Here is a 15570-nt window from a genome sequence, read left to right as displayed (position 1 = left end):
TTGGCATGTTTGGCATGTGCGCCTGGCATGCGCGTTTGGCATGCCATTAGCATGTTGGCATGGTTTTGGGAAGCCAACTTAGTATGGTAACCTTTTGACACAATTTCCACTTTTTTTAAAGTTGTGGCAGGTTTAGAGCAACCTGATTGGTCAATGAAAGCAGGAAGCCGGCCAAGCATGGGCGTGGCCACATTTTGGTGCGCGTGGCGGGTTTAATGCGACCTGATTGGTCGATGGAAAGGGGGCCGGAAAGCAAGGGCGTGGCCACACTTCCAGCGTGTCGTGGCGGATTTAAAACGACCTGATTGGTCAATGGAAAAGAGGGCCAGCAAGCAAGGGCGTGGCCACACCTCCAGTGCGCCATGGCGGATTTAAAGCGACCTGATTGGTCGATGGAAAGGGGGACAGCAAGCAATGGCGTGGCCACACCTCCAGTGCGCCGTGGCGTATTCAAAGCGACCTAATTGGTCGATGGAAAGGGGGCCAGCAAGCAAGGGCGGTGCCACACTTCCAGTGCGCCGTAGCGGATTTAAAGCGACCTGATTGGTCGATGGAAAGGGGGCCAGCAAGCAAGGGCATGGCCACACTTCCAGTGCGCCGTGGAAGATTTAAAACGACCTGATTGGTCGAGGAAAATAGGGCCGGTTAGGTGACATGGGGCGTGACTATTGGCAAATGGTGTCGGCTGGCCTACTGCATGTCCACACCTCCCTTTGCTGCTGCTCCTATCCTGCGGCTCCTTTATTTCTGATTCTGGGCAAGATTTTGCACCTTCTAATCCTTGGAGGATCAATTACCTAGTTTGCCTAGGTTTAATTTGGACAAGCAAGGTCTGATATACTGCGCAAGGCGCAAAACCCTAACTTTTGCAAGTTAGTCAGGGTAATTGATTAAATTCTATGTGTTGACACAGAGTTCTTTTAAGTTCATTGCCAGAGAGCAGCATGCTTTCTGATTGAATACCTTATGCAAAGACCTTATCCTTGATATTTGGAAATTCGTGCTACTCTGTTGCGAGTGAACACAAATTGTCATGCCATATCAATATTAAGGGTTCAGCCAGGGAATATAGCATAGAAAGCATTCAAAGAAACTTATATTAATTGAATAAGGCAAGGTGTCGAAATTTATAGAATATCTGGGATTGTTACTATATGCACCATTCTGGGTAAATTTCATAAGAAAATATTAAGTTGCTAAATAAATGTGCCAGTGAAGAGGTTGAACACTCATCACTTTTACATGGCTATGTCTCTTTGCAGAGTGACGGCATATAAAATGCAGGATTTTACAATTTTAGCCCTGAGCTAAAAACCACTATCAACATTATGTCCCCTGCTTAGCACGTAACAGTGGCATTGTTGTGGAGTAAGCATGAGATGGTGACAGACAAAAGTAAAATCGAAAGGGAAAGACATGAAGAGATTGTCAGGCAAATTTGACTAACCTTTGGCAGGAAGCGTGAGTAGTCTATGATATTTGTGCTACCGGCTTGGCGTATTTCCGGCTTGGCCACAGGGTGTTGGCGTTGATTTTTCCGTAGAGCTTTGTTTCTAGGAACGTTGGCGCCAATTTGGGCCATGGGGCTGATGTTGACATTGCAATTTCGGCCACAGTCCATTGATGCTGGCGCTGCGACTTTGGCCGCGGAGCGGTGATGATGGTGATGCAACTTCAACAATGGAGAGGTAATGATGGGACTGCAACTTCAACCATGGAGCGGTAATGATGGCGCTGCCGGCTTGGGTCACAGAGCGTTAACGGCAGGTTCGGCTGCGGAATGCTAATGTTATCGTTGCAACCTTAGCAACAAAATGATGATGATGACAGGCTTGACCACGGGCGGAGATGGCAGATGGAATTGTGGCTATTGATCAGCAGAGATGGCGTTTGGCTCCAGTCCGTAGAATGGTGGAAATGGCACTTGGCTTCAGTCCGTGGAACGGTGGATGGCGCTGCTACTTCAGTCGCAAATTGGTGATAATGGCGCTGCAACTTCAACCACGGAGCGCTGATGGTGTTACAACTTCGACCACGAACTGTTGATATTGGCGCTCGGAGCGTTGGCGCTGGATTGACCACGGAGTGCTGGTGGTATGGAGCATTGGCGCTGTCCTGACCACGGAGCGTTGCAGGTTGAGCGACTGGTGTTCCTCGTGCTGGCGCGCTGCTGGTTTGGTCATGGAGCGGAGATATTGGCACACGACTTGTTCGGATATGGATCATAAGTGTGATACGCCTAGTCATTTATTCCCATTCATGGAGCAAGGAGGAATCTTGCTTCTGTTCAAACTCTAGAACTCCGTTCATATGAAAAGGGGTATCGACCCTCTTCTTTTTTTTGTTGCTCATCTGGCTCCGTGCTTTTGTCTGCAGCGTCCGGCTCCCATTCGTCATTTTTTAGCGGTGGTAGAGCGAGCATTAACAACAACAAAGCAATCTCCGGTAGTTGTAATCAGCAGCAAGGCGAACCAGGAGAACTCAAGGTAAGTGCTCTTTTCCATGTTGCGCATGTATCCACTCAACAGTACCATCGATCTTCTCCAGAATGTATAATAAGGTTCTGACTCCAGAAGAATGAATATCTGACCTCTCTCATAAATTTGGAAATTCACCAAACTCCATTGCACTCCTGGAATGGATGGATGTAATATATGCTCGGCAATGATCATGTCAGGGATGATCTTGGAGAGTGTAGATGCGTTGTTGATCCTTCCTTTAGTTTAAGTTATTCGGTGTCTGGACTGCTGAGCCGGTTTCTGGATGGTTTATTTTTTGCCTTTCTGATTGCGGTGATGATATGTTGTGGTAGCTTGTATGGTTGAAACCTTCTAGAGCCGTTGGGTGAAGTATACGAGCTGAGAGGCATTCCGCTGCCGACGTGCTGCTATCAAGTCTTCGAGAACTTCATTCCAAGCGACATCCTTTGAGTCCCCAGTTACACTTCTGTCTGGTCATAAATCCGATTGCGTGGCCGGATATGTGAATATCTCTGCGGCGTGCTTTTGGAGTCTTTGATGCACGTGTATGGCTTCATGTTGAAAAATTCTTGCGGCTCGTAAAGCTTAGACGGTGACGATGTTCTCATCAGAAATAACCTAGTTGAGGGAAGTGAATGCATCCCATGCTGGTAGTTCTCATGTGTAATTATCCTGAGCCCACTTTCTCGTGGAAGATGTGCTTTTACTGCATTCGCTGGTAAGGTGGTGACTGTGTTTAAACTTCTAAACCCGAATGAGGCTTCAGTCCCCAAGTATAGCCTACTTTGATTGTATCACCTTGAATCCACGCCAGTTGTTGATCGTGGCTCCCCTGTTTCTTCAAGAAAATGTTTCAGCCGCGTTTCTGGAGTTATCTCATGAATCTTTGATTGTTGTCATGGATGGACTGCGATGAGCTTTTGTTTAGTTAATGAAATTGTTTTCTCTGAGTAGGCTTGGGATCCGTCGCGGCCTGGTAAAGTGTTACAGGAATCTTCCAGGAAGAGAAGTGATGATATCCTTACATTACACCTTTTAAGAGTAGATGACCTTGTCGTGGCTATGACTTTTTTGGTTGACCGTGTCTTCTGAGCTTTGATAGTGAAGGGATTCTGTGTAAATACTTAGTCCCCAAGTGTAGTTTACATGTTTCTTTGTAGCGGTTGTTGCTATGGTGAAGCTCTGGCTGGTATCAACAAACGAGCAGCAACGGTTCTTGGCAGCAGTTGTGATCAGAAGAGACTACGTTGCCGTGGGAACAAAGTAGGTCGGATGGAATTGCATGGGCATCCATGGAAGCAAAGGAATTGGTCGGATGTGTAAGCAAGCAAAACTGCCCATGACCACGAGCTTTGGCGGGATGAGACAAAAGTTGGCCAAAACTATGAACCTTGGCTGGCTGTGATTACGACCGTTGGCAGGGAGGAGTGTGATTGAAGTGGCTTCGGCTCCTGGAGAGGACACTGAAACGGCTCTTGAAGCGAACGTTGAAGCGGCTTCTGGAGTGAAAGTTGAAGCGGCTTCTGGGGCGAACATTGAAGCGGCTTCTGGAGAGAACGTTGAAGCGGGGCGGCTTTACTTCCAGGAGTTCGATTACTTTCTCGATCATGAACGGGAAGTTTGGAGCAGCATCTCCAGTTTCTTGTTGTTCCACAGGAGTCTTAGCTGCGACCTTCCGGGGTGAAGCCGTCTAATGCGCTGGTGCCACACGTTTGGGTTGTTGTTCCTCTGCTGGAGTTTTTCTCTTTCTTCTTTCATTAGTGATTGGCTGGAGGTTGTATATTTTATTAGAAAGACGCCCGCTTTCCTGAACGTCTTGACGGGTTTCTTCATTCTGGAACGGTTCGGATCGACTGAGTAAAGCAGCAGCGGATCTCTTAGCAGCTTCTAATGCAATATGGGAATTGATATTTTCCAGAAAGGATTCACATAATGAAATCACCTTTTCGTTGCGAGGACTCTGATGAGAACGTGATAAATCCCACGAGTCTTCTTTCTAATCTTGAGGAAACATCTTTTGATCTTCATGAGCACACAAGTTATCTTGGTGGATACCTTTCCATTCAGCGTGACCATAGGCTTCATCCTCCTCACTAGGGTTAGGAATAGGAATCTTGGAAAAAGAACTACCACCATCAGCATTGATCCAAAATGAATGGTTGATGGCGTTTCCTCCAGAATGAATACGTGTTGCTTCCTTTGACAGTTGATCCGTGAGTGCTTTCAGAAGCGTGAATACTCCGCCCTGCGTCTTGACAATAGTATCTTGATTCCCGACAATATCATTCAGGATTTTCGTCAAATCATGAATAGTTGTTAAATATCGAGACTCCATAGCCTCGACAATGGTTTTGAATGAAAGAACGGATTCAGGGATAACATGTGGAGTATTTTCGATGCTAGGAGAAGTAAAATTGGGATTGAGGGTTTCTGAACCATTCCTAAGATTAACCATCTTGCGAAATTTAGGAAATTGAAAATGGGTTTGAATTTGGCCTAAGACCAATTGGGATGGAAATAAAATCGGGAATTGAACTTGCAACCGAAAGATTTAATCTCCCACTGTGGTCGCCAATTATTTGTGGGAGAAAAATTGTTTCTGCTGATTTTGGTAAATTCGCGTGTGTGGATGAGAAACGAGGCTAGACCCTAAACAATGTTCTGCACGGAAGTACTTTTGATTCGAGAGATCAATCTGTACAATCCTGGCCTAAACCAAGAAATGGTCGTTCCAGGTTTGCTTCGGTCAAAAAGTGAAGGAGAAGGGTTGGTCTTAGGGAGGGAAGCGAAGAAAGTGTTGAGACCAGAATAGTTGATTCTGAAGGTGTGGTTGTTTATGACTTGTATCTGAAAGTAGAACTGGATAGCAGAATGGAAAGCTACCAGGTGATTTCTAGATACTGTGTTGTTGCCGACCAAAAATTTTGTTCTTTGGTGAAAATAGGTGAAGCCTATTTATACAAGTCATATTGAAACGTACCCTGGTCTCGTAGGAAGTGGAAGAATAAAATAATGTGTAACCGTCAGACATTATGCCTCCATGATGAAAGAAGTGAATTCGTGTAACCGTCAGACATTATGCTTCCATGATGAAGGAAGTGAATTTGTTTACACCGTTACTTTTCACCACCACTAATTGTCCCGCTTCATGACACTTTCTTGTAACGGGAACATTGCACGCCGCACGCTGTAAACTGCCAGACCAATACCCTGATAAGCATCCCCCAGTTTTTGACATGTTTGATGTCTCGAGTGTTTTCGTGGAAACCATGTAGCACTTTGCTACGTGTGGCAAGTCAAATTCAAGGGACTTGCCGCAGGAAAATAGCATGTAAGGCTATTAGGCTCGTTTTGGATGGTCGCCTAAAACTTTCCACAGGTTTGTCAGTTCGGTGGCAAAGATCGCATCTCATGAAGGAGGGTAGCCGTTGATTATGGATACTTTGTGTTGGAGCCTGATAATGGCGCAGTGACGTTTTGGTGTACGCCAGTGGAAATGTGGCATGGCTCATGCATGCCAGTGGCACGGTGATGCAAGTGGCGCCTGGCGTAGCCATGGCCACTAGATTTAGGCAGCTGGTCGCCTGAAACTTGCTACAAGTCTGTCAGTTCGGTGGTGAGCTTGGATGGTTGAGATTGCATCTCATGGGGAAGGATGGCCATTTATTATGGAAATATCTCGTTTTAAAGCAAAGTGGCGACATTGGCATAGCAGTGCCTGGCATAGCCATGGCATAGCGGCATGCCAGTGGCGTGGCCACGCCTGTGGCGTTGTAGCATGGGTGAAAAATTGTTTCTGCTGATTTTGGTAAATTCGCGTGTGTGGATGAGAAACGAGTCTAGACACTAAACAATGTACTGCATGGGAGTACTTTTGATTTGAGAGGTCAATCTGTACAATCCTGGCCTAAACCAAGAAATGGTCGTTCCAGGTTTGCTTCGGTCACAAAGTGAAGGAGAAGGGTTGGTCTTAGGGAGGGAAAAGAAGAAAGTGTTGAGACCAGAATAGTTGATTCTAAAGGTGTGGTTGTTTATGACTTGTATCTGAAAGTAGAACTGGCTAGCATAATGGAAAGCTACCAGGTGATTTCTAGATATTGTGTTGTTTTCGACCAAAAAACTTGTTCATTGGTGAAAATTGGTGAAGCCTATTTATACAAGTCATATTGAAACGTAACCTGGTCTCGTAGGAAGTGGAAGCGATTGAGTGGTGGAAGAATAGAGTAATATGTAACCGTCAGACATTATGCTTCCATGATGAAGGAAGTGAATTCGTGTAACCATCAGACATTATGCTTCCATGATGAAGGAACTGAATTCGTTTACACCGTTACTTTTCACCACCACTAACTGTCCCGCTTCATGACACTTTCTTGTAACAGGCGCATTGCACGCCGCACGCTGTAAACCGCCAGACCAATACCCTGATGAGCATCCCCCAGTTTGTGACATGTTTCATGTCTCGAGTGTTTTCGTGGAAAACATGTAGCACTTTGCTACGTGTGGCAAGTCAAAGTCAAGGGACTTGCCGCAGGAAAATAGCATGTAAGGCTATGAGGCTCGTTTGGGCTGGTCGCCTAAAACTTTCCACAGGTTTATCAGTTCGGTGGCGAACTTCGGTGGCTGAGATCGCATCTCATGAAGGAGGGTAGTTGTTGATTATGGCTACTTTGTGTTGGCGCCTAATAATAACGCAGTGGCGTTTTGGTGTACGCTAGTGGAAATGTGGCATGACTGGCATGGCTCGTGCATGCCAGTGGCACGGTGATGCAAGTGGCGCCTGGCGTAGCCATGGCCACTAGATTTAGGCAGCTGGTCGCCTGAAACTTGCCACAAGTCTGTCAGTTCGGTGGCGAACTTGGATGGCTGAGATTGCATCTCAAGAGGAATGATGGCCATTGATTACGGCCATATCTCGTTGTATAGCAAAGTGGTGCCATTGGCATAGCGGAAAGCCAGTGGCGTAGCCGTGGCGTGGCCACGCCTGTGGCGTTGTAGCATGGCCAAAACTAGGACTTGGGTCCGTGACCAAAGTTAGGGCTTGGCGGCGTGGCCAAGGATAGGATTTGGCACCGTGGCCAAAGGACTTGGTAGCGTGGACAAGGCTAGGATTTGGCGTCTGATGAGTGCCAAATATTGTATATATTTATCCCTTTTTGTTGGCATTTAACTCATCTTTTGTGCATTAATTCTACATTTTATCCCATATTCTGTATTTTCATTGTTTTCAAGAATAAATATTGTTCTTACTTAATTTTGCATTTTTAGGTAATAGATAAAGTCTGGATGACTTGCGGAGCAAAAAGAGCAGAAAAGTAGTGAAAAGTCGGGAGAAATTACGCAAGGAAGCCGTGAAGAATGATGTGCGGAAGACCAAAGAGGGTAGAAATGGGCTTGAAGAAGAGAGTTGTTCTTAAAGAAGAAGTGGGCTCAAGGTTTTCCAAGCCCAAACTCATTTCCCAAACCCATATTCTATACCCAAAAGCCTAAAACCCAAATCCATACCCGCTTGCGTCTTCAGCCGTCAGATCAGTTCTCAGAAGCATCCGACGGTCGCTCCCTTGTTGTGCATCGAAGTTTGATATCTCCGCCTTACACTACAGTACCTAACTCCATCAAGTACCGTTCGTTTCGTTGTATCTCTTCATCCGACGGTCGCTCATCGCCTGCCTCCGCATCGCCGTCAGATCCACCTACCATCTTCCCATCCATCGGTCCAGCTTCGCGAAACATCAAAATCCTCTACACCTGCTCAACACCCTAGTACCCGAACCCTACACCCATTAGCCAAACACACCCTTCTCCCAAATCCATCGAATCCATCTTCTTCCCCTCTCCTGCAACAGTGACCCTTCCCCCAAATCACTCCACCATCTTCTCCCCCAAATCACTCCACCATCCTTTCCCCAAATCATTCAACCATCACCATTCGAGCCATCATTCCCCTACTCCTCTAGCTTCCTATAACATCAATTCCTCGATCTTTTCCTCTCACATGAACCCTAGAAGAGAAATTGATGAAATAGATGAGATAGAAAAGCAATTAGGGCATGGGAAGAACAAGAGAAGCATCAGGAGAAGGATTGGAGGCATGGGTCGACATCCACCAGTGTCAACAGTGATTAGGTAAAAATTTTAGTAATTTTTATAAGAACCCTAATTTTTCTGATTTGGGAATTTTTTGGGGAAATCAATTGTACGTTTAATTGAAGCATGGGTTAGTCCAATTAGGGTTGTTATCATAGTTAGGTAGGATTTTATTTGATTTTTTTGTATTTTCACCAAACCCTAATTGGACTGATGTAGTCCTGATTTTTGGGGATATTTGTTGTTGGGTATAAATAGGTGTAAGGGTTGTGAATTAGAGGGAGATGCTCTCTGGACTAGCCAGTAGAGAATTTGCCACAAAATTTTATGCAATTCCAATTTCAGTCTTCTTATGCAATTAACAGTTGATTGTTATGTTATGTTTGAATTATTTCTGTATGATGAATTCTTGTGTTTGTAACATGTTGAGCATGAGCTAAGTAGCACTAAGCTAAGGCTCATTTGAAGCCTTGTGTACTGTCAATTGACAGGTTGCTAGGATAGTTCTCCTGATGTATGTTTTGATTGAGCAAATGAGAGATACCAATGCTCATAGTTCCTGTGATTGGTTGTGCTGTCAAAAGACAGCCAATGCTAGGGGCAGACTATTGAGCAATTTAGTATTCTTCCATTTCTAGATGTATGCATAGGATTTTTAACTCAACCTAGAAACATGTTGTTTGATTAGGACACAAGGTGGATCCTAAGCCTTGGCTTAACCACCAATCCCTTTGCAGTCACCTCTATTCAGTTCTATTTTGCTTCATGATCAGTTATTCTCCTTGCCTGTTTTTCTTGTTTAAATTCCTGTAATTTGTAGCTGTTGTGCACTGAAATCAGTGCACAATCCTCACCTTGCCCTTGGCTTATAGCCTTGGTTCCCTGCTATTGTTATTCTGCTGTGCTGCTTTGTTGTGTAACTGTTTTAGTTCTTTGAATCTGCCACATTACCTTGCTTTGCTCACTGCCATAGTGCCCTGTCTCCATTGTTAGCTTAGGTTTCTCTCTAGTTTGCTCCCACTCCCTGTGGACTTTCCCCTGCTTACCTTCTATATCATAACTTGGCCTTGTATACTTGCAAGCTTCTGTGTGTCTTTCCCTGTCACACCAAGTTTTTGGCGCCGCTGCCGGGGAGTGGTGCTGCCATCTGCTGTTGCCTGAGCTGCTGCTGCTGCTACTGGTGCTGCTGCCAAGCCAAAGCCAAAGCCTGCTGTTGCTGTTGCTGCTGCTGGTGCTTTCTCTGTTGCTGCTGCTGTTGGTGCTTTCTCTGCCAAGTTGTTGTTGCTGCCAAGCCTGCTGCCAAGCCAACTGGGCTGCCAACTGAAGCTGTCAACTGGGCTTGTGCACCCTTTGTTGCTGGGCTTGTGCAACCTTTGTTGCTGGGCTTGTGCAACCTTTGTTGCTGGGCTTGAACCAACTGAGCTGGGCTTAGTAACCTCATTCTCTGCTGGGCTTCGCTGCAGATTCTGCTGGGCTTGGACGTGAGCTGCTTAGGACGATCCTAAAGCCCAACTGGGCTGTGCAACTAAAAGGGGACTAAAAGCCTATTTTTGGGCTTCCCTCCAAAAACCAAGTAAGCCTAACCCATGAGTTAACCCACTTGGGCCTCATTTAAATTCAATTTCGGGCTTGTAATAATTAATTTAATTATTTATTTGGGATTGTAATAATTTTTATTTATTTATTTTTTCTTTTTTTTTTATATTTGGGACTGTAATTATTTTTTTTATTTTTTTTTTTTTTTTTCTTTATTTTTCTTTTTTTTCTTTTATGGGCTTGTCTTAATTATTATTATTGTTTTTATTTTCTTTTATGAGTTGTGCTAATTTATGCTAGGTTTAGTTCAAAATTTTTCCAAAGCCCAATTTTAAACCAAAAACAAAATCCCTTTTAAACCAAAACCCATTCAAAACCAAATCTTCATAACCCTTGTGGGCCAAATTGTTTCCGATTGCTCTGTCTGACCAACATGTTAGTTAAGGTACCTACTAGGACATGATTGTGACCTACAGAGACCAGACAAACAGACTTGTTAGAATTAACCCAGACGAACCTATCGAAATTCTAAGTTCTGAGGGAGACAGTCCAGATCAACCAGAAACAATGGGAGAACCCCGTACCCTCAAGGATTATATGTACCCAACTAGAGCCAGTCAACCTTCTTGTATTGCTGCCCGAGGCTAATGGCCATTATGAGCTGAAATCAAGCACAATACAGATGCTTCCTATTTTTAGAGGTGTTGAGAATGAAAACCCGTACCACCACGTGAGAGAATTCGAGGAAATTTGTGGAACTCTGCGTTTCACTCAAATGACCGACGAAACCCTGAAGTTAAGGCTTTTTCCTTTCTCCCTGAAAGATAAGGCAAAGGCCTGGCTCTATGCTTTACAGCCTCAATCCATCATGACATGGGATGACCTCATAAAGGAGTTTTTCAAAAAGTTTTTCCCGAACCACAAGACTGCGACAATTCGTCAAAGTCTGAATAGCTTTGTGCAATTAGAAGGTGAGACCTTAGCTAGATACCTGGAGAGATTCAATGAATTATTGCTCCAATGTCCCCATCATGGTTTTGAAAAATGGAGACTTGTGCAAATTTTGTATGAAGGTCTAGATGTGTCCACCCGAACAACGGTTGAGTCGATGTGTAATGGTCTATTCGTAGATAAAACTGCTGACGCGTCTTGGGACTTCTTGATTGAAGTAGCTGAAAAGACGCAACAGTGGGAATCCATCCGTGAAACCAGAAAGACTACATCCGAAGCAAAGGCTTTTAGGATTGAAGCGGATTTTGAGGGAGAGCAAACATGGCATCAATAGTTAGGAGATTAGAAGAGTTAGAACTACATAAAAATTCAAAACCTTCCACCACTACTCTCCGAGAACATGTCGCTTCGTCTGTTTGTGCTTGTAACGACCCCAACCATCAATTCCAAAATTGTCCCGATTTGCTTGCAGTCCAGGAGTCTAGGCTTGAACAGGCACATGCCATGTTTCAAAAACCAGAGCATAACCCTTATTCACAGACCTACAATCCAGGATGGAGAAACCACCCTAACTTTTCATGGTCAAAAGGACCCACTCAAGGAGGACCATCTCAACCCAATCAGAGCTATCAAAACAATCAGGGATATCAGAACAATCAAGGTTATCAACACCCGAGAAACCCTCAACAACAATCAAACTCTCAACAACAATCATATCCTCAACACAATACACAAGAGATTATCCACCCTAGAGGAAATGTTCCAGAGTTTGATGCAAAGTCAGAAAAATCTAGATCAAAAGATGGATCAATATGTGAGAGAGAAAAGGGTAAACTTCCGAGCCAACCCCAACAAAATCCAAAGAGGATATTTCAAACAGGCACAACATCCTGCACTGAAACCTCACCTGATCAAATCCATGCCATTACCACCCTCCGAAGTGGTAAAGTCATCGAGAACAACGTGGGCGAACCTAATGAATCTGATACAAATTCCACGCTGTCTCCACAACCCCAGAAAACCAAAGAACTGAGCAAGTTGGAAAATCTGACAATTCTACTGCTGTGAATGTCCCTTTGCCAACTCATTCTCCTGTTGCCCCATTTCCTCAAAGATTGATCTATCAACAGAAAAGTACCCATTACAATGAGATGTTAGATCTGTTCAAGAGAGTCAACATCAACATTCCTTTTCTTGAAGCAATCAAGCAAATCCCTGCTTATGCCAAATTCCTCAAAGACTTGTGTACTCAAAAGCGCAAGCTCAATGTGCAAAAACGTGCTTTCTTAGCTGAGCAGGTGAGTTCCATCATTCTGAACAAAACTCCACCCAAGTTTAGGGATCCAGGATGTCCAACAATTTCTTGCACTATAGGAGAACACACGGTCAATAAAGCGTTATTAGACCTAGGTGCAAGTGTTAACCTACTGCCATATTCTGTTTATGAGCAGTTAGGTCTTGGGGAGTTGAAACCAACATCTATCACTCTACAACTGGCAGACCGATCTGTCAAGATTCCTCGTGGAGTGGTCGAAGATGTTTTGATCAAGGTTGACAAATTCTATTTTCCCGTAGACTTCATTGTCTTAGACACTCAACCTGTACAAAACCCAGACTGTCACATTCCTGTCATCTTAGGACGTCCTTTCTTGGCTACGTCCAACGCGATCATCAACTGTCGGAATGGAGTGTTAAAACTGTCTTTTGGTAACATGACGGTAGAATTGAATGTGTTCGATATTAGTCAACAACCTGTGAATCTTGATGATGATGATGTGCATGAAGTTAATATGATTGAAGGATTAATGCAAGATTCGTTGACTAACATTCTATCCGTCGACCCCTTTCAAGCAGTATGGAGAACTTTAACCCTGATTCCTATGATGATGCATACTGTAGTGACGTCCTATCTCTGCTCGAATCTGTACCTCAAATGGACGTCACTGAAAGGAAATATGAAGTGGAACCACCCCTACTCTCTGATTCCAAGCTTATTCCATCCATTGTTGAGCCACCCAAGCTTGAATTGAAAACATTGCCTAGTACGTTGAAGTACGCATTCCTAGGTTCTTCTGATACTTTACCTGTCATTATTTCATCATGTTTAGACACGGAACAGGAAAGTAAGCTTTTAGAAGTACTTAAGGAACACAAAGAGGCCTTAGGATGGACCATCTCAGATCTCAAAGGAATTAGTCCCACCATTTGCATGCACCACATTAACCTTGAAGAGAATGCCAAACCATCGAGGGAAATGCAAAGGAGACTTAATCCTAACATGAGAGATGTAGTCAAAGGAGAGATCCTGAAACTACTTGATGCGGGTATCATATACCCAATTCCCGATAGCAAATGGGTTAGTCCCATTCAAGTTGTGCCTAAGAAGTCAGGCATTACTGTAGTTCAGAACGACAAGAATGAATTAGTCCCTACTCGTACAACCACAGGATGGCGAGTATGCATCGACTACAGGAAGTTGAACACAGTAACAAGGAAGGATCACTTCCCGCTCCCTTTCATTGACCAAATGCTAGAACGTGTGTCTGGACACAGTCACTACTGTTTTCTAGATGGCTTTTCCGGTTATAACCAAATTCACATTGCTCCGAAGATCAGGAAAAAACTACATTCACGTGTCCATTTGGGACGTTTGCTTATAGACGTATGCCCTTCGGGTTGTGTAATGCACCTGCTACTTTTCAGCGTTGCATGATGAGCATTTTTTCTGACATGATAGATAGTTTTCTCGAGATCTTTATGGATGATTTCTCTGTTTTTGGTTCCTCGTTTGACGAATGTTTGAAGCATCTTGCCCTCGTGATATCCAGATGTAAAGAAAAGAACCTTGTTCTAAATTGGGAAAAATGCCATTTTATGGTGAATTCAGGAATAGTTCTAGGACACATCATCTCAGAAAAGGAATTGAAGTGGATAAAGCTAAAGTTGACCTCATTCAACATCTACCACAACCTTGCTCTGTGAAGGAGATCAGATCATTTCTAGGTCATGCTGGTTTTTACCGGCGATTCATCAAAGATTTCAGCAAAATCTCCAGACCTCTGTGCAGTCTTCTCTCCAAAGATGTTGCCTTCAATTTCGATGCTGCTTGTGTGAAGGCATGGGAGGAATTAAAAACCCTTCTCACCACCGCTCCTATAGTCCGACCACCCGATTGGAAGCTTCCGTTCGAACTTATGTGTGATGCCTCTGATTATGCTGTTGGTGCTGTTTTAGGACAGCGAGTTGATAGACTACCATATGTGATATACTATGCTAGCAAAACCCTTAATGATGCCCAACTCAATTATTCAACTACCGAGAAGGAATTGCTTGCCGTCGTTTTCGCATTAGACAAGTTTAGATCTTATCTGATAGGGTCTAAGATCATCATATACACAGACCATGCGGCTTTGAAGTATCTTCTTTCCAAGAAGGATGCTAAAGCTCGCCTTATTCGATGGATACTCTTATTACAGGAATTCGATCTCGAAATCCGTGATAAGAAAGGTTGTGAGAATGTGGTTGCTGATCATTTGTCTAGATTAACTTTAGAGTCTATTGATGAATGTGAGCTGATTAGAGAATCATTCCCAGATGAACAGCTGATGTCTATCTCAGACCTTCCTTGGTTTGCTGATATTGTTAACTACCTCGCTACAGGTAGGATGCCCTCACGTTGGTCGAGACAAGACCGCTCTAAATTCCTGGCTGAAGTCAAACATTTCCTTTGGGATGACCCATATTTGTTTAAGTACTGCCCAGACCAAATCATTAGGAGATGTGTCCCCAACACTGAACAGAAAGATGTGATATCTTTCTGTCATGACCAAGCATGTGGAGGCCATTTCAGTGCCAAGAAAACCGCTGCAAAGATCTTGCAGTGTGGATTCTATTGGCCATCATTGTTCAAGGATTGCCATGATTATTGTGTTGCTTGTGAACGCTGTCAAAAGCTAGGAAGCATTTCGAGGAGAAACATGATGCCATTGAACCCCATTTTGATTGTGGAGATTTTTGATGTTTGGGGGATAGACTTCATGGGTCCATTTCCCATGTCTGACAGCAAGTTGTACATCCTAGTCGCAGTTGATTACGTTTCTAAGTGGGTAGAAGCCATAGCAACCAGAACAAATGACCACAAGGTGGTACTTTCATTTCTAAAGGAAACATATTTGCACGTTTTGGTACCCCTAGAGCTATCATCAGTGACGGCGGTTCACATTTTCGTAACAAGTACTTTGAGTCTTTAGTACGCAAGTATGGCATAACTCACAAGGTTGCTACTCCGTACCACCCTCAGACTAGTGGACAAGTGGAAGTGTCTAATAGGGAAATTAAGCACATTCTGGAGAAGACGGTCAACCCGTCCAGGAAAGATTGGTCATTGAGATTGAATGATGCTTTGTGGGCCTATAGAACAGCTTATAAGACACCAATTGGCATGTCCCCCTATCGTCTAGTGTATGGAAAGCCGTGCCATCTACCTGTGGAATTAGAACATCGTGCCTACTGGGCA

The 15570-nt window shown here is 44.1% G+C and overlaps 1 protein-coding gene across 1 annotated transcript in view; it reads left to right on the top strand.

The window, feature by feature from the left end:
* LOC113279912 overlaps positions 1-15570 on the top strand; it is a gene marked incomplete at its 3' end in the record, with an annotated part of 45512 nt that extends 29942 nt beyond the window's left edge. Inside the window, exons 2-5 of the mRNA XM_026528555.1 lie at positions 12185-12870; positions 12909-13177; positions 14715-14850; positions 15462-15570. Coding sequence (XP_026384340.1) covers positions 12185-12870; positions 12909-13177; positions 14715-14850; positions 15462-15570 — 1200 coding nt within the window. The remainder of the gene's footprint in view (positions 1-12184; positions 12871-12908; positions 13178-14714; positions 14851-15461) is intronic.

The sequence above is a fragment of the Papaver somniferum genome, chromosome 5, assembly GCF_003573695.1.
Source record: "Papaver somniferum cultivar HN1 chromosome 5, ASM357369v1, whole genome shotgun sequence".
In the NCBI taxonomy this organism is placed as follows: Eukaryota; Viridiplantae; Streptophyta; class Magnoliopsida; order Ranunculales; family Papaveraceae; genus Papaver; species Papaver somniferum.
The sequence above is the reverse complement of the archived record's forward strand: the minus strand, read 5'-3'. Positions and strand labels throughout refer to the sequence as shown.